A 22,460-nucleotide genomic window follows, 5' to 3' on the forward strand; every position below is an offset into this window, starting at 1 on the left:
ACTTATTTTTCCAATCTTGTCGTCATGAAGTTGTGTGTGGCACTCGTGTCCACCAACGCTTGGATAGTTTTTCCATGAACTTCCAAGTCAAGTAACCCCAAATTATGTATCGAAGATCTCTTTCCCAAAATTCTACACTGCATACATACCTAGTCTCTTCATCTTGTTGTAAAAAAAGCTTTGGTACCATTTGTGATGACCCCAATTCCTTTTTCCCGAATTGAGAAATGTGTTGCACGACTAAATGCTTCAACACATTAGTTTCTTTATCATTTTCCAGACTATGCCAATAACATTCATCTTTCATCTTTTTATTCAGTTTTAAGTGCGGAATAACTTAAACAACATTCACGACATTTACAAATGCAAAAGACACATCTTTCATATAAATATCAAGTATGTAATAATGCTGTAGATTTTACAAATTTCCCAGGAGATAAAACTTGACCAGTTTTATAAGTTACAATACAAATGCATGAGCTGTCAAGTCGGTTGGCCTCCGGCACGACCAGACCGTAGCTCGTTCAGACTTGCGTACAACCTCGACGCTATGCTGGCTTGTCGCACCTGCAACTCTACTAAACCACAACACCGTGCTGCCCTTTGTCGTGCCCCGTTATGCTGCAGACTCGTCGCACAACTCATGTGCAGGCTCGCCTAGCCTGCGGCCACACTACCCACGCCCAACTCACGTGCTGACTCGCCTAGCTCGTGGCCCGTCCACCTGGCTTCACACCCGAACTCCATGATGGGTCGACCTGCCCAAATGCGGGCGCCCTCGCCCTGTCAACGTTGTTCTACTGTTTCAAATCTGCCCGACCCGCGGGCTCATACCTGTTCGGCTCAGCTGGCCTTCCTCGATGCACCCAAACACTATGTGTTTTCACCTTTGTGAGTTCAACTTATTCGATGCTCCCTTTTGGTTCATGCCTCATGTTTATATATGTTTGTTTGGAAGTGGGGAGGGGGATTGGCTTGGTCCAACCGACCCATCCTCACTCCAACTTAACAATCCAACACGTCGGCCAGTTCGTCGGTCTTGGTGGTGCACCTAGCTCGCTGCCCTCCACTCATCCGCCTATAAACCGGGATGTCTCCTGTGCCCAACACTTAGTCATTTTTTTGGCGCCCCTCAACTCATCGGTTAATTGTGTTTGCCCTGGCTCGTTGGCTAAGTGTGCTCGCCCAACTCGTCGGTTATGTGCGTGCTTGCCCAGCTCATCAGTTAAACGCGCCTCAGTGACTCGTTGGTTAAACGTGCTCGGTGTGGGTACCCGACTCGTCCAATTGCGACGATGACTCGGGGCCTGACACAGGGGCATCTAAGCTGTCAAAGTCACCAGGAATCGCAATTGACTTGGGCCACACTATCTCTTAACATGGTTGAACTTTTTCCCACAGTGTTTTGAACCTATGACCTTCACATCACACAATGACTTAACAGTACACGCCATCACCATCTATTCTATGCCTTGTAGGCTCCGTCATCTTCACTTTATTTAAATGTCATTGTCACTTTATTTAAAGAAGAAAAAAATAATAATTCACAATAATAATTAAAAATAATAATAATTTCTAAATTTCTCAAAAATGAGATAGTTTGGTTATTTAAATGTCATTGTCACTTTATTTAAAGAAGAAAAAAATAATAATTCACAATAATAATTAAAAATAATAATAATTTCTAAATTTCTCAAAAATGAGATAGTTTGGTTGAACTTATTCATATATTTTTATAAATCTATTTTTTAAGCAATAATATTATAAGTTAACATATTTTGATAAATCAATGGCATCCATCATCATCCAAATATTGGATCACACTAGTCGAAGACAAAAGTTTATAAACTTATATGTAATAGTTGCGGAAAAACGTCTCACAAATAACCATAATAACAAAAAATTAAATTAAGCAAAAATATATTATCATAATAAATATTTTTTTATCATGGGAAAACTATTTCCATTTTTTTTATCTAAAATCAAATTTTTTTAATAAAGTGTTATATTATTCTTAAAATTATCTTTTTTTTTAATGAATATAAATTTGAAACTAGCCCACCGGGCTTTGGATTGAGAGTGAATGGATGTACTGTTAAGACACTCCTTACCATAGGTCACTGGTTAAATACCCATGAGTACTTATTAAAAAAAATTATAAATCTAAAACCGAAATCCTTTACACAGCTTTATATTAACCTCAAAATTATCTTTATTTCTTTTCCTTTTAAAATAAATATAACTATCTCTATTTCTTAAATTCCTTTTAAAATGAATGTGGACTGGTTGAGGCATCCATGCCAGTTGGTCTGGCGTCCAGACAAAGTTGTTAGCCATACAAACTGGTCGGTCATCCATACATATTGGTTTGTCCGGCTGTGAGCGGACAGCTCCCCATTACGGCGGACAACAGGGGCAACGCGTTTTTGAGATATCATGACCCCCGACTCGCCTCTTCCGAGGATTTGTTGCCTAATAAACCAATTTGAATAAGACGAGAAATAGGAGAAATGTTTGTAAGGTTTTTAATTAAAATCATTACTTCTGATTAAACTTATTTTACTGGTTGTATTGAATTCATTAATTCTAATTGAATTCATTTGATTCGTTGTAATACAGCTAAAAATAAGCATCCTGGCTGTAAGACCCCATGATTGCATTACTTAACTGGTGCTAGCTGGTGCTGCTGAATTGTGATGCTAACAGCGAACCACCCCTGCTATAAACCTATAATAACGACGTTGCCTGGGCATTCCGTTCAACCAACAGATATCGGGAGAAGATTTATTGAGGCGTACAAGTTTGGGAGGATAGGGGCATTAGTTCCCAAGATTCGGGGATATAAAGTGAAAGGCAGAAGCGAAGCGTTCCGAGTTCAGTGTGCCAGCAGTGTTGGCTATGGGGGAGGGGTAAAGGTGACAGCTCTGGAAAACTGTGGGAGAAATAGAAAGGTACGCAAAACTATTGGTGACATAAGTCTCATGTGTTCTGAAGGTAAAACAATAATACTTCAAAAAACCCTAACCCTAACGAGAGAGATTTCGTGTGCAATTGTTTTGCAGATGAACGACACCCTGTCCACATCTCGGTGCCCTGCTTGCAAGATGCAGAGAAAGAAATGTAGAGAGGAATGCGTGCTAGCGCCATATTTTCCTCAGGAACAACTCGACAAATTCCTGTTGGTCCACAGAGTATTCGGGAAAGCAAATGTCATGAAAATGCTACGGGTATGTTCAATAGCTTTACAAGTTGGAAATGCAAAGGAAATAAAAACCAGTCTAGTAGTAATGTTGTGATGATTATCCAATATTACAGGATCTTCCGGCGAGTAGAGAGGTGATGCGGCAAGCAGTATAGTGTACGAAGCGCAAGAAAGAGCCAGAGATCCTGTCCATGGCCGTTTAGGAGTTATTAACAATCTCCAGCAAAAAGTAGCAGAGCTGCAATCGAAATAGCGAATAGTAGAAAATTGATGAAGTCTATCGCAGTCATACGAATATTGAGTATATGACCCGATTAGTAAAAATGTTTATGGTGTTTCAACTTTCCCTTTAAAAGCTATGTATTCAAATTAAATTCGCTGAATTAGAGTTAAACATGCCTAAAACCTCATTGGGCATACGTTCTGCCTACTTATTAAAAAATAAAAAACTCCTTCGTATAGGTAAGAAATGAATTGATCACCAGCCTAGACCTTTCTATGCAAATATGAATAGTATTAAATTGATGATACTTCTAAGTGACTCTTGAGTAGGAGGAAACACTTCTAAGTGGCTGATGTGTTGTAAGAAATGAATTGATCACCAGCCTAGACCTTTCTATGCAAATGTGAATAGAATTAAACCGATGATACTTCTAAGTGCCTCTTGAGTAGGAGGAATTAGGAAACACTTCTAAGTGGCTCATGTGTGGTAAGAAATGAATTGATTACCAGCCTAGACCTTTCTATGCAAATATGAGTAGTATTAAACCGATGATACTTCTAAGTGCCTCTTGAGTAGGAAGAAACACTTCTAAGTGGCTCATGTATTGTGTGGGATAGACAATGTGGTTGTTAAGAATTGTTTTAATGATCTAATCGTGTTTTAAGAGAAAATGGTTTGAGCAAATTACATTATGTTAGAAATTTTTTGCTTCTAGAAATTTTTGGAAGCAAATTGTGTATGAAATTACATTTTCTCAATGTGGTTGTTAAGAATTGTTTTAATGATCTAATCGTGTTTTAAGAGAAAATGGTTTGAGCAAATTACATTATGTTAGAAATTTTTTGCTTCTAGAAATTTTTTGGAAGCAAATTGTGTATGAAATTACATTTTCTCATTTTTTTTATAGTGATATTATAGCTTGGTTTAAGGGATTGAAAAAATGATTTGAGAAAATTACATTTTTTATTTTTCTGAGTGGTATTATAGTTTGAGAAAATAATTTGAGGAAACTATATTTTATAAAAAACTTTAAGTAGTATTATAGTTTAGTTAAAGAGTAATGGTAGAAAGATCACGGATAATAAAACTTGAAGTTGTTTAGAAAATCACTCTATACTTTAAATTTATTAGAGTCATTATTCAATAGATAAATCTTATTTTTAATTGAAAAATTATATATTTATATATATAAAAACAAAAACATGAAAATGTGTTTTATTTAAAGTTTTGAAATTTTTTATATATTTTATGTGTGACTAAAAAATAATATTGCTAGAAAAAATCTTATAAATATATTTTCCATGTTAACTTAAAAAAGATTTTATAATTACAATATTTCTATCTCAGCTTAAAAAAGAATCTTATAATGACAATTTTTTTATCTTAAATTTACCATGGATATTCTCTATGTTGTGCCTCCTATATATAATATTTTATTAAAAAAAAAATCTATGCTTTTTAAGAGTTATGCATATTAATTAAATTTGTTAGAGAGGAGTTAATATGGTTATACAAATGAATATGTGATTTAAATTTTGGGGATTTTGATTTCACACAATAGAGAATATTTCAATATTTTGTAAATTTACACGTTGATTATGATTATTCTATATGTATTAGGTTATAATGAAATGTATGATATGTATTAGGTTATAATGAAATGTATGAATTGTTGTAATAAGAATGCATATTTGCAATGTATTTATAGAAAAAAAAATATGCTCGCAAAATATTTGTGGAAATGTGTTAATGAATGTAATAAAAGATATCATCAAAAAATTTAATATTTGCCAAAATGATATTCAAAATTGGATGGTTATAAATAATGAATAAAATTAATTATGTCATCATAAGTATTTGTATGTGTATGTGTTTCTACCTTCAAATCTAATTTTATGTTTAACATTTTATTTTTATCCATAAATATTTATGGGTATATGTTTTCAAATTTTGAAAATTTGATTTTATATTTAACATTTTATTTTTATCCATAAATATTTATGGGTATATGTTTTCAGATTTGAACTCAAACTTAATTTAGAATTTAGAATTTTATTTCAAATCATATAAATATGTATTTTTAGACTTTAAATATTATAGTGATGTTATATTTAAAAAATCATTTTCAACCATAACTGATTATGGTTAGATTTGAATGTAATATGTTATATTTTAAATCATAGGTTTATAATTTATAATTATTGGATTGAAACATTACGTTACTTTAATTAAAGTTATATTAACATTTGTTTTTATTGTGATTTTAAATTTAAGTTATATTTTAGTTTAGATCTTATGACTAGTAGTGTTTTGAGTGATTTTTGATATTGGAAGTTTTATTTTAATATTTAATTCCAAATTCATAAATTGAATAATTGTTGTGGAGCATAGAATGAGAATGCATTATTTACTAGTCAATTTGATCTTTTATTGCATTATAGTTTGTAATTACAAATAGTATTATGAATTACAAATAGTGAATTTTGTTATGACAAATAAATGGAGAACTAGTGAGTTTTAAGTTATTAGTCCATATTATATGAATAAAGTAGGGCATCCATATAAGTCAAATGACTGAAAAATGTTGATAGCCTATCTTAGAAAATGTTTGTTTTGTATATAAGAAAGAGGCCTTCACTTACATCTAAACTTCTTATATGAAGTATTTGATTTTAGAGCATTTGTTTTTCTAGAACTAGGTAAGTAATTAAATTTCACATTTTAGCACAAAAATAAATGAAATTTTGTATATTGATAATCACAACATTTCTGGTGCACCTTGGAATAAAACTTATCATTTAAAAAACATTTATAACCATAATGTTAAGATCCATTCACTTATTAAATTACACAATCACATAATGTTAAACAATCATTTTTTTGTTAACAAACATATTTTAATAAAATTTAATTACTATAACTTCTAAATTTTAATTTTAATTTTTAAAATTAAAAATAAATTATAATTATAATTAAGTTTTATTTTTTAATTAATTTTTTTTTATTAATAATTTTTTTATTAAATAATAAAATTAAAATTTCCAAATTAATTCATACCACATAATGCTCTAGAGAAGCCTATCTACTTACTATCTTATTCCTTACAAAATCAAAACTACAAATTAATGATGAGAGTAATTTTGAACTTAAAAATGGCATTGGTTAATAGTTTTACTGCATGATTCTATAACCATTTTTTTCAAAAAGTAAATCATTCATTCTAGTTCATTCGTTGAATGGAATTTCGTCCGTCGAATCACATCTTCGTAGGGTCATGAAGAGGAAATCCTCTAGTTTTAGATTAAAATATATGCAAACAACTCTCCCCTCCATTTTTTTGCTTGAAGAATATTTAGTATTTTATGTGACCAAACCATTCCATTCAGTGACATTTTGTAATATTAATTTTTAAGTGAGTTTAATATTAGATAATAAGGATTAAAAAGAGGATGATGATTCTACATATTTTGGAAGTTTCATTTCGATTTCAAAATAGACATGCTTATTTTAATTTTATTCTTGTTTTAAATTGGAAATATTAAAAATTGGTATTAAAGATAAATATTAAGATGGTGAAAGGAATTTTGAAATATGCTTTCACTATAAACATGGTATTTGGGTATGTTACCATGGTGTTAGAGTTTTGGTTTAAACATTAGAACTATATGGATTAGGAACATGAGCCAAACTATGTGGGCTAGGAACTAGAGTCAAAGGTTTCATCACTAAAACATTGGACTTATATGGCCTAGGCCCTAGATCCAAAGGTTACAACGTTAGGAGCTATTTGGGCTAAAAAACATTGTCATTCATTATTTTTGGTACTTTTTTTTATTTTTTATTTTTTAAGACTAATACCAACTAAAGATTTGAACTAGTGGTTTATTGCAAGAAGTACCTTAACAATGCACCCATTAACCATCAATCCAAAACCCCGTGGATGTTTTTGGTACCATGTTAAGTTGAGAGACATGTCATATTTAATATAAAGAAATTAGTTATTTTATCCATACGTTGGTTTCAAAAACTGTTCACAGGTTTTTCCACAAACATAAAATTAGTTATTTTATCCATACTTAAAATTATATGAAATTGTTGATTGAACAATGATTTATGACCATTATAAAAATGTCCAAATGCTGATGCATTAATACTAACATCAACACCTAATGATGCTCACCCTTTAGAAATTATAACATATTTAAATATTGTGCATTATTGATTTTTGAGTTCAATGCCCTATTGTCAAATGAATTGAACTCCTTGAAGGATAAGAGTCCTAGTGATTAATTATGTGTGGTTTTAATGCATTAGATTAAAGGTATTATCCTTGTTCTTATGATGGTTAATATCCTTCAAAGCTAAGATATTTTTAAGTCATGAAATTATAGATGATTATAGAAATGAAATTGTCTTGTATTGTTATGAAAGAGTTAAATTGATGTTGTTGAGTCTCCTTTTTGATGCCTTTCATAACCCATATTGTCCTCTTGATCACTTTTTTTTGTGTAAGTAAGCTTTGATATTAACAGAAACAAATATAGTACAAAAATTCTGCAGAAGCAGATTACTGGCCGTTAAACTGCAGGCCTTGCCCCATGATACCAGAAGAGACTAGATTGACAGAGTACTGGAAGAGACTAGATAACAGAAAACTAGGAACATGCACACCACGCAGGGCGGCTATTAGCAAGAGTGGACAACAGACAAAGACAGAGGAAACCTAGACAGATGACATAGTAACCCGCTGAGAGGAGAAAAGCAGGGGGGGCCTGATGGACTGCAGAATCAGAGGCGTTTGAACATTTCCAGGACCGGATTGGGTCTGGCCATGTAGCTCTGCCCAGGCTTGGATGAGGTGCCCTGCTGGTCTCCTGAAGGTTCATTCTTCTGCACGTTGGAGGGCTTGTTGTCTTGCCCAATGGTTTGCTTCAGAATCTTGATCAGCACAGTGAGTTTCTTCTCCATGGTATCGACTTGTTGGTGGATCGCGCTCAATTTAAATTCGCTGCTTTCCACCATTGCCATGTGGTCATGCGACATAGTTTCGGCAAATTGTTTGAGCTTACGCAGCTGTTCCGCGTGCTCGCCTTGGACATCCATAGCTTTGGCAAGGAGGGTCTTCATTCGCCAAGCTTCCGCTTGAGTTCTTACAAACTGAGTGGCCCGAGTGCTGGGAGTTCCCGGGTCCTGGAGCCAGTCGACTTCCTTCCCGATTTGCTGATCAGAGAGCTTACTTTCCTCGTCCTGGACAGTGGCTTCTAAATCAATGATTTTGCGCTTGTTCCGTTGCGAGGTTCGCCTCTCAAACATCTCTCTTGCCTGCTGCAGATCATTGTTGGCTGATTTGTTGCGGCTAGTCTCCCCAGCCATGGTGCTGTTGTCTTGCCTAGCTGTATCTCGATCGCTGTTTGCAGATGGAGTAGGGACGAATTTGCTGCTCACTGAGACAATGTTTGTCGTTGGGTAATTGAGAGTGGTTAAATAACCAAAATCGGGGAGGTTTCCGGTGAGTGATCGGTTAATTTTGTGCAACTTGCACGTCAGATCACCATAATTGCTGCGTGATGGAATTTTGGTTGGGTTGTGGGATAATTGAGCCCGTCTACGGTCGCCGCGCCCTGCTTGCTTCATATTGTGCCATGTGTCCCTGTTCCTTGTAATGTTTCAGCAGCTCATATCACCACAGATTATGGCTCTGCCCAAATCTTTGTCACCTGCTTCTGTCATGGTTGCCCTCATCCTGTATGTCCTTCGCATTCTGCCGGTAATTAATGGTACGCACCTAGTCAGCCTGTTCATGCAATTATGGCGTTGGGCTATTCGACCCTCCGGTCGGACTCCTCTGTCATCACCATATCTAATCGTGAGAGTTGGATGCATTTGCTCTTTAATTGCTGATTGTCGACCTGCTGCCAACAGCTGTCCCATACTTCATTGGGGTGTTCAATCCCATGATTTGCCAAGTGGTTAGCAACTGCATTGGCATTTCGCCTTACCGCCTGAAAGATGAGGCCTTTCATCGCTCCTATCAGCTTGGAAATGTTGTCTGTGACCTTGGACAATCGCCAGTGCTTTGTGACTCTGCTAGCCGGCGTTCCTCCATGGATTTTCCTGGCCACATTAATGGCTACTTCGGAGTCTCCTTCAATTACTGCCTTGCCTGTTTGATTAGTTTGGAGGATTCTTAGCCCTTTTTCCAGAGCTGCGAATTCCATTTCATTATTTATGCCTTCCCCCATAGCTTTGTTGTATATGTAGAGTATGTCTCCTTCATGGTTTCTGATGATTCCTCCAATACCTGCTTGGCCGGGATTGCCTCTCGAGGCACCGTCAAAGTTTAGTTTTAAAAACCCTTCAGGCGGTAGCCTCCAGCCCTTCGGTTCTGTATTTAGGTTTTGCTGCTGCCCGAAGGATCCCGGTTGTTGTGCATTGAGCAGGTTGAAGGCATTCAGAATTCGCAGGTCCTCGGCCGAAGGATGATTATCAGGGTCTGCCTTGCATTTTACAAGGATTAATTGGCGCATGTTTTGGATTACGGTGCTATGCAGGTACTCTATGCTTCTGTGCTCATCTTGAAAGACTCTGCGATTTCTTTCTTTCCATAAGGTCCAAGTGATGAAGCCTGGTAGAATTTTCCATATGTTGTTGATTCTTATGTTGTTGGAGTATTTGCTAGGCCAATTCATGATGGTATTTTGAATGGATTCCCTGTCTCTGTTTGTTTGCTGCAATATAGTTTCCATCCCTTGCCATAGTTGATCGACCCAGTCACAGGAATTGAAAAGGTGGTTCATGGTCTCTTCTGCCTGTTTGCACATAGGGCATATGGAGGGGTCTTCAAAACCTTTTCTGCGCAAGTTCTCCCATGTAAGAGTTTTCCTGCTCATGAGGAGCCATAAGAAGGTTTTTATTTTAGGCCAGAATATGGCGTCCCAAACCTTGCTGCTCCATTGTAACGCCTCCATTTGCTCCGAGAGTTCTAGTTGTTCTCTGGCCTCTTTGAGAGTGAAGTTCCCGCTTCCTTTCATGCCCCATCTCAGGATGTCGTTTTCTGTGGTCTTCCTGATATTACGATTGTTTATGCCTTTCAGGAGGTCCTTTGTGTTGTCGTTTTCTTCAATTTGGTTCTCAGCATCGTGGATAGCCCATTCCTGGTCGCGGCTGTTAGGGTTCCAGTAGTGGTGGACAGTAAACTTTCCCCTGTTCTGGCATTCTGTTTTGAACTCTTCAAGCTCTGGTTGTTCCAGCTTTGGGAGCTCCTGCCACGCATCTTCCCCGAAGAGGGCAGTTTCCCCGTTGTGGATCTCCCAGAAACTGTGGTCCTGAATTAAGTTGCGGTTTCTTCTGGCTAAGTTCCATATTGGAGAACCCTCCGGAGTTTCCTGTATCCTGATTAGGTCCTGATTGTTGTAGTTAGGAGTGTATTTCTCCTTCCAGTGTCTGGCCCAAGGTAGGTTGATTTCCTTTAGCCAGCGCCACCACAACTTGGCTCCACATGTCTTATTGACGGTGTGGGGGTCAATTAAGCTTAAATCGCCAGCTGCTTTCGAGGTGCAGAGCTTGCTCCAGGCTACCAGTGCCCATTTTCTTTTTTTCGCATTTCCACTCCATAAAAAGGATCTTTGGATGTTTCGAATCTTCTGCATGATACCACTGGGGGCCGGCATGATGGATAACAAATATTGCGGGATGGCTTGCAGTACAACTTTGGTGAGGACAAGTCTCCCAGCGAAGTTAAGAGCACTGTGAGTCCAATGCTTGCATTTTTTCTCCAGCTTTGCTAAGATGTTTTTCCAGTGAATTTTATGCCAAGGCTTGGTAGTGAGAGGGGCTCCCAGATACTTAGAAGGGAGAGAGCTTTTTTGGAAGCCCAGAATGCTGGAGAGATGGTTATGGATGGCAGGATGAGTGTTAAAGAAGAAGATAGTCAATTTGGCCTGGTTTATCTCCATGCCTGAAGCTTTGCTAAAGAGATGAATGATGCTTTTGAAAGTCATAGCTTCTTTGACGGTTGGAGAACCATGCAGCATTGTGTCATCGACAAACTGCTGGTGCGTTGTGGCAGGTATGGTGGGGAAAGGGTGTAGGCCATTAAGTTTTCTCTCCATTCTTGCTTTGTGAATGAGCCTGCTAAGCCCTTCCATGAGGATTACAAATAGAAAGGGGGATAGAGGGTCTCCTTGACGAATGCCTCAGGAGGGGGAGAAAGGAGCAGAGGGGGAGCCATTTACTAGAATGGAAAAGTTGGAAGATTTGATCAGAGCAAGGATCCATTTGGTCCATTGCCTGTCAAAGCCAAAGGCATTTAGAATGGCCTCCAAGTAATTTCAATTGACTTTGTCAAATGCTTTTGAGAGATCTAGCTACATTAGCATGCCTGGAAGTTTCCTTGTCTGCAGGGTGTGAATCATCTCCTGAGCTAAGAGGATGTTGTCTAGAATTTGCCTACCTTCCACATACCCTGACTGTTCTTCTGAGATTAGGTCAGGTAGAACGGGCTTAAGTCTGTTGGCTATGACTTTAGAAATGATTTTATATATCACATTGCAGATAGCTATAGGTCGAAACTTGTTATGGGAATTGGCTTCTTCTTCCTTGGGGATAAGCGCTATGAAAGTGGCGTTCAGGGATTTGAGAATAGAGCCTGAGCGTCTAGAGTCTTCGACAATTTCCCATACCTCTGTTTTGATAGTTGGCCAGCAAGCTTTGCAGAAGTTGATTGTAAAGCCATCAGGCCCCGGTGCCTTATCATTTGGCATGCTTTTGACCGCGTCCTCCACCTCCTCCATTGAGACCTTTCTGAGTAGAGCAGAGTTTTGCTTTGAGTTTATGATGCGGGGTATGGCTTTAGTTAGCTCCTCTATGGCCTCAGATCTATCTTCTTGCGTTTCCTGAGCTATATGCTTGAAGTGCCTGGTGAGCAGCGTTGATATGTCCTTGTGGTTTTGAAGGATTTCCCCTGTTTCATTTTTTAGCCTGAGGATTTTGTTTGCCCCCCTGTAGTCCATCATTGATCTGTGTAAGAATTTTGTATTTTGTTCTCCCTCCTTCAGCCAATGGATCCTTGATTTTTTCTTCCACAAAGTTTCTTGCTGTTGGCAACGAAGTTACCATTGCTGCATCAGAACCTTCTCCTGTTCTTTTGAGTCTTCTTTGTAGTTCCCAGAAGCCCATTCCTTGTGAATTTGATTTATCTTACCTTCGATGGTGTTCTTTTCCTGGAAGATGTTTCCAAACTTCTCAGTGTTCCATTCTTTGATTCTGTGTTTGATGTGTTTTAGCTTGCTTTGAAACTTGAACATTTTGGTGCCTCTTAGATCTGATGGTTTGTGCCACCATTCCTTCAGCAGATTTGCAAAGTCGGGATGAGTTAACCAAAACTTTTCAAATCTGAAGGGCTTGTTTCTAGGGGTGCAGAGGATGGCTGCTTCCAAAGCTATAGGCCAGTGATCTGATCCTCCACTGGGGAGGATGTCAGAGTCCACTGTGGTTCCTTCGAGTAGGATACTTTCCGAAATCAGAAATCGATCCAGCCGGGAGGCAATCCTATTGTCTCCTCCTCTTCTATTGTTCCAAGTGTAGGAGCCATTTTTGGGGAGAATGTCTACTAGCTTGGTAGCTTCTATGAAATCGACAAACAATTCTGTATCTTTGTTGAGCTTTCTGAGACCTCCTTTCTTCTCCAGTAGGGATGTAATCATGTTAAAATCTCCCCCCATGATGATCTTAGAGGTGGGGTATCTTAACTTTAAATTCATAAGAGAATTAAGAAAAGAAAATTTGTCGTCTAGTCTTTGCGGGCCATAGACATTAATGCATAGGTAGGTTTCAGAGTTACCTGTTATTTGAACTTCTGTGGCAATAAACGAGCGTGCAGCCTCCATTGAGATAATGTTTATTGCTCGGGTGTCCCAAAATGTAGCTATGCCTCCTTCCCATCCTTGACTGGCTACATCTATATATTTGATTGGTTTGCCTAGTCTTTTGCTGATGTTCTCCATTTGATTGGTAGCACATTTGGTCTCCTGTATGAACATGATGTCTGGATTTTCTTGTTGGAATTTTCTCTTGAGTAGTCTTTGCTTAGCTTGGCTGTTAAGCCCTCTTGCATTCCATGAGATGACCTTCATTGATAACTAAAAGACTCATTGGTAGGTCTGGAAGGCATGAAGAGCCTTCATTTTCCCAGAGTTGATCATTAGAACCCCCAGGTCGTGCAATACCTCCCCACTCGTTCTTCTGCCTCTTCTTTTATTTGGCTTCCGGCCTGTTGGGTTAAGAGATATGCTCTTTGACTGATTACCTGTGCCTTTTATGATGCCTAATCTTCTGTTTTGCCTCTCGAGTTCCACCTTTTGTCTTGCTATGAAGAGATCGCTGATTTTCCTGATTTCTTCTTCCAGAATGTTGTCTAGCCCTTGGGTTTTCCAATTTTTTTCCATAGCTGGGAGGTTGACTCCTTCTTTTTCTAGGACTGCATTGAGGTCTAGATCCTCGCTTCCCCCGTCGCTGGTTAACATGTCCATGTCTTCATCATGTTCATCTTCGAACTCTCGCATTTGCACTTCTGTTCTGAGTGTGTTTTCCTCCCCATCCTGAGTGGTGTGTTCTGTCTTGTTTTTTGGTGCTTCAATAAGTTTTGTATCTCTGTTAGTGCCTTCTGAGTCTATATCCATTTCCAAAATGCTAAAGGTGTTGCTGATGATACCAGGTCCTGTTTCTGCTCTGTGTGTTCTTTTTCTGTTGGCTCTCTGTCTTATTTTTGGCCTTGTGAAGGCCTCTTTATTCTTTGTTGCTTGCTCTTGTTTGTGTTGATCCCCTATTTTGTTGAGAGGGCACTCTCGAACGAGGTGTCCGTGCTCATGACACTTTCTACAACAGAAGGGGATTTGTTCGTAGTCGATGGCTTGATAGTAGTCTTCATCTCTGAATTCCAGCCACAGACCTTCATGCAGAGCCCCTGAGACATCCATCTCAACACAAATGCGTGCGCAGGAGGTATATCTTCGTTGCACTATTGCTTCAGAAGCTTTAATGAAGGTTCCGAGCTGATCTCCAATCTGCTTAAGTGTTGCCAGTCCCTAGTAGTCTATGGGAAGGGAGAATAGCCGGATCCACACTGGAACTTGTGTGAATGTCTCTTGTTCAGGTATGAAGTTTGCCTTCCATGGCCTCATGTAGAGTCCAGCTGAGGCAAAGAATTATGGTCCGCCATCGAAGACTCTGTCCTTATCTTCTAAGTTTGTAAAGACAACCGTGAAGAAGCCTTTGGCTCCAAGGTGGAGTTTGACATCACCTTTTGGTTTCCAGTGCTGTTTAATCCATTGGCAGAGTGTGCGTTCTGTTGGCCACACTCCCATAAATTTGCAAATGACTGCATGCTCCATCATGTGGTCTCTATAGGCCTGAATGTCTGGATCTGAGAAGACTACTCGAAGGGTTTCCTTTTTCTTTGGTTTGCATGCACCTTGCGTTGTCTGTTTGGAGCCGAGGTTGTCTGCCTTTGCTTGCTCCTCTTCCTCTTGTGAGTGCGGCCCTGTTCCATTATCTTTTTCACCTTCTGTTTGGGCTGTTATGGGTACTGTGTGCCTTTGTTCTGCTTCTGGTATTTTGTCCTCTGTCTCCTGTCCATTATTGGCTTTACCTGTCATCTTGGGGTTTTTTCTTGTCTCTTTCTGCAACTGCTGTGTCCTTTCTCCTCTGCTGCCACTACCATCCTTACGATCTCCAGAGCCATTTATTTTAAATCCTTCTAGCGTTTTCTGCTTTTGCATGACTACCTGCTTGAAGGTTGGGGTCCCAGTGGACCCCTCGTTTACCATTTTTCGGGTCAGTCCTCGAACTCTGTGGAGTAAATCTGCTAATCTGTCTCTTTGTGCTTCCAGAACTGTTGCTGAGGCTGCAGGTTGTGGCTGCAAACCCTAGGTCTCTCCCATCGCTATACAGTCATTACTTGCTGTTACTCTTATCTGTCCTCTTGATCACTTTACCTTGAAACCTACTCACTATTTTCCTACCTTCTTCCAGAATATACCTTTTAGCCTCCTTATATATCTATGAGGTAATTTATATTTCAAAGTGTGATTTTTATGTTTTTTTGTAGTACAAATAGAATTTTTTGATTTCTTATACTCTCTAATTAATTGAATTGGCTCACATTATGTTCTCCTACTCATCCGATACTAGTGAAACGATCTGATACCCGTGCTCCTATTCATCCAGTACTAGTGCAGCGATCTAGTACCCGTGTTCCACCACCTGTGTGATTTCGGTACCCATGTTCTAACAACTATGTGATTTCGGTACCTGTTGTTCCAACACCTGGGTGATTCCGGTACCAGACCATATCTTCTAGGATTGGTGATTGAGCGAACGACCTTTGATGAGATTGAGGGAACTGTTGGTTAACACATTACTTTTTATGGCAAATCGAAGATATGTTTCATCACTCATACACTATGTGTCATGAGGATGAAGCCAAACATGTAAAAAAAGTGAATTGTGTATTTTTTTGTAATGATTTGATATTATATTTTAACGTTGAATGTAATGACCATTCTTCTATAAGAGAAGGCTTGTAGATGATAGTCAGTTAGACATAGTTAGACACAGACAGAGAGAGAGTTAGAGAAAGTTGAATAGTTAGAGAAGTATCCAAATTTCCAGCACTGTTATGCTGAAGATGTCATTGAACCATTAAGTTTTGTAATCTTTCTCTTTGAATTAATGATATGAGTAGTGATTGATAAGTTCCTTATGTAAATCAATTTCTTAGTTCTGTAAATTCTTCAAGCTTTCTTTGGTAGCTCAGCAGGGGCCCACCGAAGCCATCAAGGCAAGCTCTTATTAAAGTTATTATTCATATAGATTTGTTTATGTAGTGTTAAGTATTTGATGTGATTTAGTCATGTCTCATGTAAATAATTTCTGTGTGACAGTTCATTAGTTTTATGAATGCAAACTTTATTCCTTAAGTTTCACATTTAATTTTTGATTTATATTTTAAAGAACAGGGAAGCTAAGATCAGAGATCTCACCATTCACCTACATGTGTTTTTAGTGAAGACTCTTGTCATACATTTCCTATACTAGAATGCAAAGTTCCTTTTAGGACTAGTCATGGTTGCTTTGTTTAATGTTTGAATGTAGTGAATTGATTCTAGTGTAGTGATTGAGAGCAGTTGCTACAGGAAAACAAAGCTGAATCCATCTTTTCATTTCATGAGTCAGTCAATGGATAAATTTGTTATCCGAGCAATAACCATTAGATTACATTGCTGATTAAGATGTTATTTCTGAGTTTTTCTTTCAAATTGTGTGAGGAAGTTAGTCTTGGTTTTGAATGGTTTTTATGTAGGCTATACCCATCAGACATAGGAAATTACCTGTTACCAACACATATTGTGCATTAGCTCTATTGATTATGACTCTTGATTGAAAATTTAATTTGTGGCCATATATCATTCATATAATTTCCCCAACACTTTTGGCGTCGTTGTCAAGGAGTTATAAACGGTAATAGGTAATGATTTGTTTTTTTTCATGATTTTTGAGTGATGTTGGGGAAAATAGACGGTAAGACGTGAGAGAAGAGCCACACATACACTATGGTGGGGTTGATCCAAAGTCTATTTCTCTTTCATATGCATAGAATTAAAGGTAAGATCTAAAGCTTCATTTTTCTTTGCAAGTTTGTTTTCCTTTAGATTAATCCATGGAAATAAGAGAAGCCTAACTTATGTGAATGTGTAACTTGGTGACAACAGGATCCTAGTAACATGGTGGCACTTCGAGTACATGATTGGCTTGCTTGCATTTGTTTTATTATTATTTATTTAGGATTTTTAATAATATTTACGTACACTAATCCATGTGCATGATAGGGATTAGCAACCAGCAAAGCAGTATTCAAGGATGATCAAAAGTTTGGAAGAAATCTCTCAAATTCTAGTAGCATTTGGGATATCTACTTCTTAGGAAGAACAAAACTTGACAGTAGTCTACAATTTATCTACCTCTCCATAAGTGATATAAGAACAAAAAATCCCCAAATCACAAGAAGATCTCCACCCTTGAAATATTGTCGAAGAAACTAAAGAATCGTGGACAACATCCAATGGAGAGAAACCATTAGAACTTGAGATTGAGGAATCTTCGACATGCCTATCTATAGATCCTCTAAGCACATAATAGGATAGTCATCTAATTCTAGGAAATCTGCATGGCACAATAAAGGAGGATATGCTAAATGATCCAAATAAGGAGGTAAAACAAAAGCATTTTGATTTTGTCGAAAGTTGGTTTCAAGCAATTCTAAGGCCATATCACTCCTTCATTCTTACTTATTTCTTAACATCATCATCAAATTAGTTGGTTCTTCATACTCAAGTATGCATTGAAGATTATATTCTAAACTTGAGTATGAATGCGTTTTTATACTTGTTATGGACATGGTTACATTGGAAATATTCCTATACTTGAGGAGATGGTTTTTCTTTTTCTCAAAGTAGAATATGATAATAAATAAATAAATAAATGTTGCATATAGTAGTTAGTTTAGTTATAGCGTAATGCAACATATTTCTCATTTCTTCAATAAATAGGGATGTTAACAACTAAAAATTATTTAGTTGAAAATGGGAGATCTATGTTCCTATTACATATTTTTGTTGGGGTCCCTTTCATTTGCATATTGTTTTAATGAAGATTGCCACACAACCTTATGTCCAACTGTAACATGGTTCAACTATTACTTTGCTTTCCCACTTATTAATTCTTTTCAGTTAGATCTGTTTCTAGTTTTTCTTTTTAATAAAGCAATCTATGACCATTATGTTTGGAATTGTAGGTAAATGATCCAAGTGGATGTTGGTGGCCAGCCACCTATACCACTTGGACCCCCACAACTATCTCTTTTGGTTTTTCAATTTCCTTAATTGTAGCACAGTTTACTAGTTTTAGCAGTTTTTCAGGTCCTGAACTTCGGGAGCCATTTTAAGGCCCTAAACAACGTTTTTTGGGGAAACTAGAAGCAACACGGGTCCATTGTGTTACAGATCCATTTGGGCACATCAACCCCAACTTACAGATTAGTACTATTAGGGCCCATCAAACCCTAATTTAGTTGTTACATTCCCTAATGAAGTCAACCATCAGAATGCCTCCTTCCCAAGAGATTTCATGATTGAAATCATCCAAAAACTGCCTCTAAGAAGATCAGCGTCGGCAGGCCTTTAGCAGGGTGCACTGTAGTGCAACACAGTACACTGCCAGGGTGCATTGCAGTGCACTTGAGCCCTCTTTGGCATGCGCTGGGCGAATTTCAGCGAAATATGCATTGGGGTTTGGAATATTCTTATCCATAGTATGCTTCTAGAAGTTTCCCAAGGCTATCGACTCCTTTGGGCTCGAAATTGGATGAGGGAGGAAGTTAAGGAACATCAATCCCTTTATCCCTTCGTCCATGGCTAAGTTTGGGAGGGCACTAATTGTCACCATTTATGGCATAACTTCCCTCATTCACCTATAAAAAAAACCACTCATCTAAGTGATTAGGGGCTGGAAATCATTGAATTATAGGGAGATGCTATTAGTATGAGACTTGAGTTGGTTTCAAGTATTGTAATGATGTCAAAATGCCTTGCTTGTTATGAGGAGAGGATGGGATTGAACTGGAGGAGTGGCACTGAATCAAGCAAATTGGGTTGTAACTCTTCCTTTTACTAATATAGTGTTCAAAGATTTTTCCATCTGTTTGTATTGTTTATTGATGCTTTCATATGTGTATTATGCACTTGATTCCATTTTATGTTTAATCAATAGATCATTATCATATGCTTTGATCGGTTTTTGTCTTCTGTCTGTGTGCAGGTACTTTTCAAGCAGATTAAGTATGGAAAGGAGCGACAAAATTGGTCAAGGGAGATAAGGAGTAAGTGAAAGCTTCAGGTAGGCTTATTTACTATCTTATTTAATCCATTGGTTATAGAAAAAGTAGAGAATGCTTTGCACTATTGTTCTAGACTTAGCTACTAGTCTAGGGGCTTAGGCATTTATCCATAGACACTAAAACTTCCCAAAACAAATTGGTGACTCCACTGGGGATTGATTATCCATCTTAGCAGCTTATCAGCCTATTAAGATATTTTTACAAACTGTACTAATTCAATCATATTTCATTGAAAATTGAGTCGAAACTGTGTCAAATTGCCTTAAAAAATGGCTTACTGTCACCAGCATAGTCCAGTGAAGGACACAGTGCGCTGTAGTGCACTTCCCGCATGGAGCCAGTTCACTGAAGTGCACTGTCTCTCACTGCAGTCTACGCTGATCCCTTGAGGGTCAATTTCCCATTTATGAGCTGAAGTTTTTTGCCAATTTTCTCCTGTTTGAATGATTTGCTGAATGTCAATGATGTCTTGTCTCTGAAAATAGTTTTTCATCTCCTTAGCTAGCCCTACTTTGATTTGATTGATTAACATTTCTTTAATGTTTTCTTTGTCATTATCAGTCTATAGTCAAAGTTATAATATCGTCGATTGATCTTTGTCGAAAGAAAGTGTCGTAAAATCATCTTTTCCTTCGAAAATTGAATTATCGTAATGTCTTCATTAATGAAAGATTGATTGATTGATGTGTGCATATGATTAGTCTTTTCGTTGAAAGTGTCGTAATTCCTCATTTCTTTGAAAATGAAAGTGTCGTAAAGTCTTCCTTTCCTTGAAAAGAAATTGTCGCAAAATCGTCATTTTTATGAAAAGAGTTTATTGATTGATTGCACATTAGTTTTCCTTTTCGTTCATTCACATTAAGGGAAATTGAAAATAAATACATGCATGTTGCGTTGAAAATGTTTGTGTGTACTGATAGGAATAGTGTAGGAAATTTTCATTTAGATTGTGCTCTTTTCTCTCTGTCAAAAATATGATTGCTCTATCCCTACTAGCTAAGGATTTTCATTGTTCAATTGAATGGAAAGAATACTTATCATATTAGTTGCATTTTAGGAATTGCGAACATATATCAGGTGGTGAACCTTGAAAGGCAAATTATAAAGAATATCAACTTAAAATTTATCTGAATTTACCTAATAGAGCATTGTTACTTAACGAAAAACATTTAGAGGTCTAGACTAGAGACGTGTTCTGGTGTCATAAAACAAAGCAGCTGTCACTAACTTGTTTGTAATACATCCCGAGTGTGATACCTCATTCCACGTACATGAGTATATCATAGCTCATCCACGTACCTTCAGGTATATAGGGCAGTGTTATAGTATGTAAAGTATATGGGAGTGCTCTCAGTGTGCTGTTTTGCATTAGACAACGCTTATACGGATTGGGCCTCCATGTACCTTGGGGTATATATTGGAGGACAACACTAGGTTGCTATCCATACTTAGGTAACCGAGTCGGCCACCTTGTACACTGTGATACACCAAAAACAACATTCAGGGAGATTGCCTGCCCATACTTCTTGGTTCGCCAAGAGGTATTCTGCAATTCACAGTTGCTTGGTAAACCTTTTGCCTAGATTATCCCTCTTTTGTTTTTGTTATGTTACTTTGATTAAAATAAATTAATTGACCATGGATAACATCCTCCACTCTCACAAGTTAGTTGATCTTAGGTTGAAACATATGGCGACAAATCCAGAGTCCACTGATCAAGGAATTCCTTTTGATGGGAATCCTAGTCCTTTTTCTCCTTTCAGAAATATTGGTACTCCATATATGGCTACATTGTCCCTTCCGAGATTTACCATTGGCTTGCCAATATGGTTGTTTTCAATCTCCTTGGTTCAAAATGTTGTGATTTCTCCGCAATTGAGTACACCTCCAACTGGACAAAATCAACCTCTCGTTGATCCTAAAGTTGACCCTTTGCCTTCTTCCTTGGTTGTTTCTTCCTCCCCTTCTTCCTCTTCACTTGGTAAAGGTGTTGGTACTAGTAACTAGGTGGCTAATAAGAAGAAGAAAGGGAAGAAGAAGAATAATAAGAAAATTCAGTAGAAGGGCAACCAAGAAACAATTTCTTTGAATGCAATATTTGATGAGAAACCATCCGTTAAGCCTCACAAAGTTTGATATCCATGAAAACTTTGTGCGGGAGACCATCTTCTTCGAAATTGTCCTAATATTCCTCAAATCTTAGAAGATTGGCCTTCTTGTTCACATCGTCCTGTGTCATCAACTTTTGGAGATCATGTTGGTGACACACCATCAACTAGTGGTAGTAAAGTTCATGGAACAAAGGGTAAAGTTAAGTTTCCCTATAGGTTATGTGAAGGGAATCACCCCATTCACCTTTGTACCTATCTGGGTGAAGCCAAAAAAGTGTTGGATAACTGTCCTTCTTTACCGCAACGACTTCCATCTGGTTACAGGAAACTCTCCCTAAATCCTTCTCTAGTTGATGAATTGACTGACCAAAATCAACCATCGGTCAAACCCACTCTCTCTGAAAGTGAATCTGATGAGTCTATACCCAACCCATATCAACAGGTCGAGGTAATAGTTGACCCGATTTCACCTTCAGTTAATCGTACCTTTCCCGAAGAGAGTGAATATAATACCACTCAAGTTCTTTTTGTTATTTCAGATTCTAATGAGCTTAGGGGTCATCATCCTATTCCATCAAGACAGGAGGAAAATTCTCTAGTTCTCGTAACTCAAGGGGTTAATTCTCTCGTTTCTACGGTACCCCCTCCAAGTAGTCTAGTCACTTCCTTTGATTGGAATCTACTGGCAGGATTCTGTCTTCCTTCTTATATTCCTTTCCAGATCATAGTACAGGTTTGTAATATGATTGTATCTGGCACTATTATAGATGAAGGTGCATCTGTGAGTATCCTTTCCTCAACTGCTTGGCAAGTGCTTGGTTCACCACCGCTTGTGCCTGTTACCCAGAATCTGTTGGGTTTTAATAGAGGAACCAGTTAACCATTAGGGATCCTCCCTCAGTTACCTATTACTTTGGGAGGAAAAATCATTTATCTGAATGTGATGGTAGTCCCAGGCCCATTAGATTACAA

The 22,460-nt window shown here is 37.8% G+C and overlaps 2 protein-coding genes across 2 annotated transcripts; one reads left to right on the forward strand and one right to left on the reverse strand.

The window, feature by feature from the left end:
• The first annotated feature begins 2,696 nt into the window (after positions 1 to 2,696).
• On the forward strand, positions 2,697 to 3,624 carry LOC149153185 (uncharacterized). The gene is made up of 3 exons (XM_089443726.1): positions 2,697 to 2,951; positions 3,063 to 3,227; positions 3,316 to 3,624. Exons 1-3 carry the CDS (start codon positions 2,697 to 2,699, stop codon positions 3,355 to 3,357), a joined length of 462 nt encoding a protein of 153 aa, XP_089299852.1. The 3' UTR covers positions 3,358 to 3,624.
• An 8,911-nt stretch (positions 3,625 to 12,535) lies between these two features.
• On the reverse strand, positions 12,536 to 13,147 carry LOC149153186 (uncharacterized). Its single transcript, XM_089443728.1, has one exon. It carries the CDS (start codon positions 13,145 to 13,147, stop codon positions 12,536 to 12,538), a length of 612 nt encoding a protein of 203 aa, XP_089299854.1.
• Between the last annotated feature and the right edge of the window lie 9,313 nt (positions 13,148 to 22,460).

This window comes from Pinus tabuliformis, chromosome 9 (assembly GCF_031772625.1).
Source record: "Pinus tabuliformis cultivar Carrire ecotype Pingquan chromosome 9, CPIR1, whole genome shotgun sequence".
Classification (NCBI taxonomy): Eukaryota; Viridiplantae; Streptophyta; class Pinopsida; order Pinales; family Pinaceae; genus Pinus; species Pinus tabuliformis.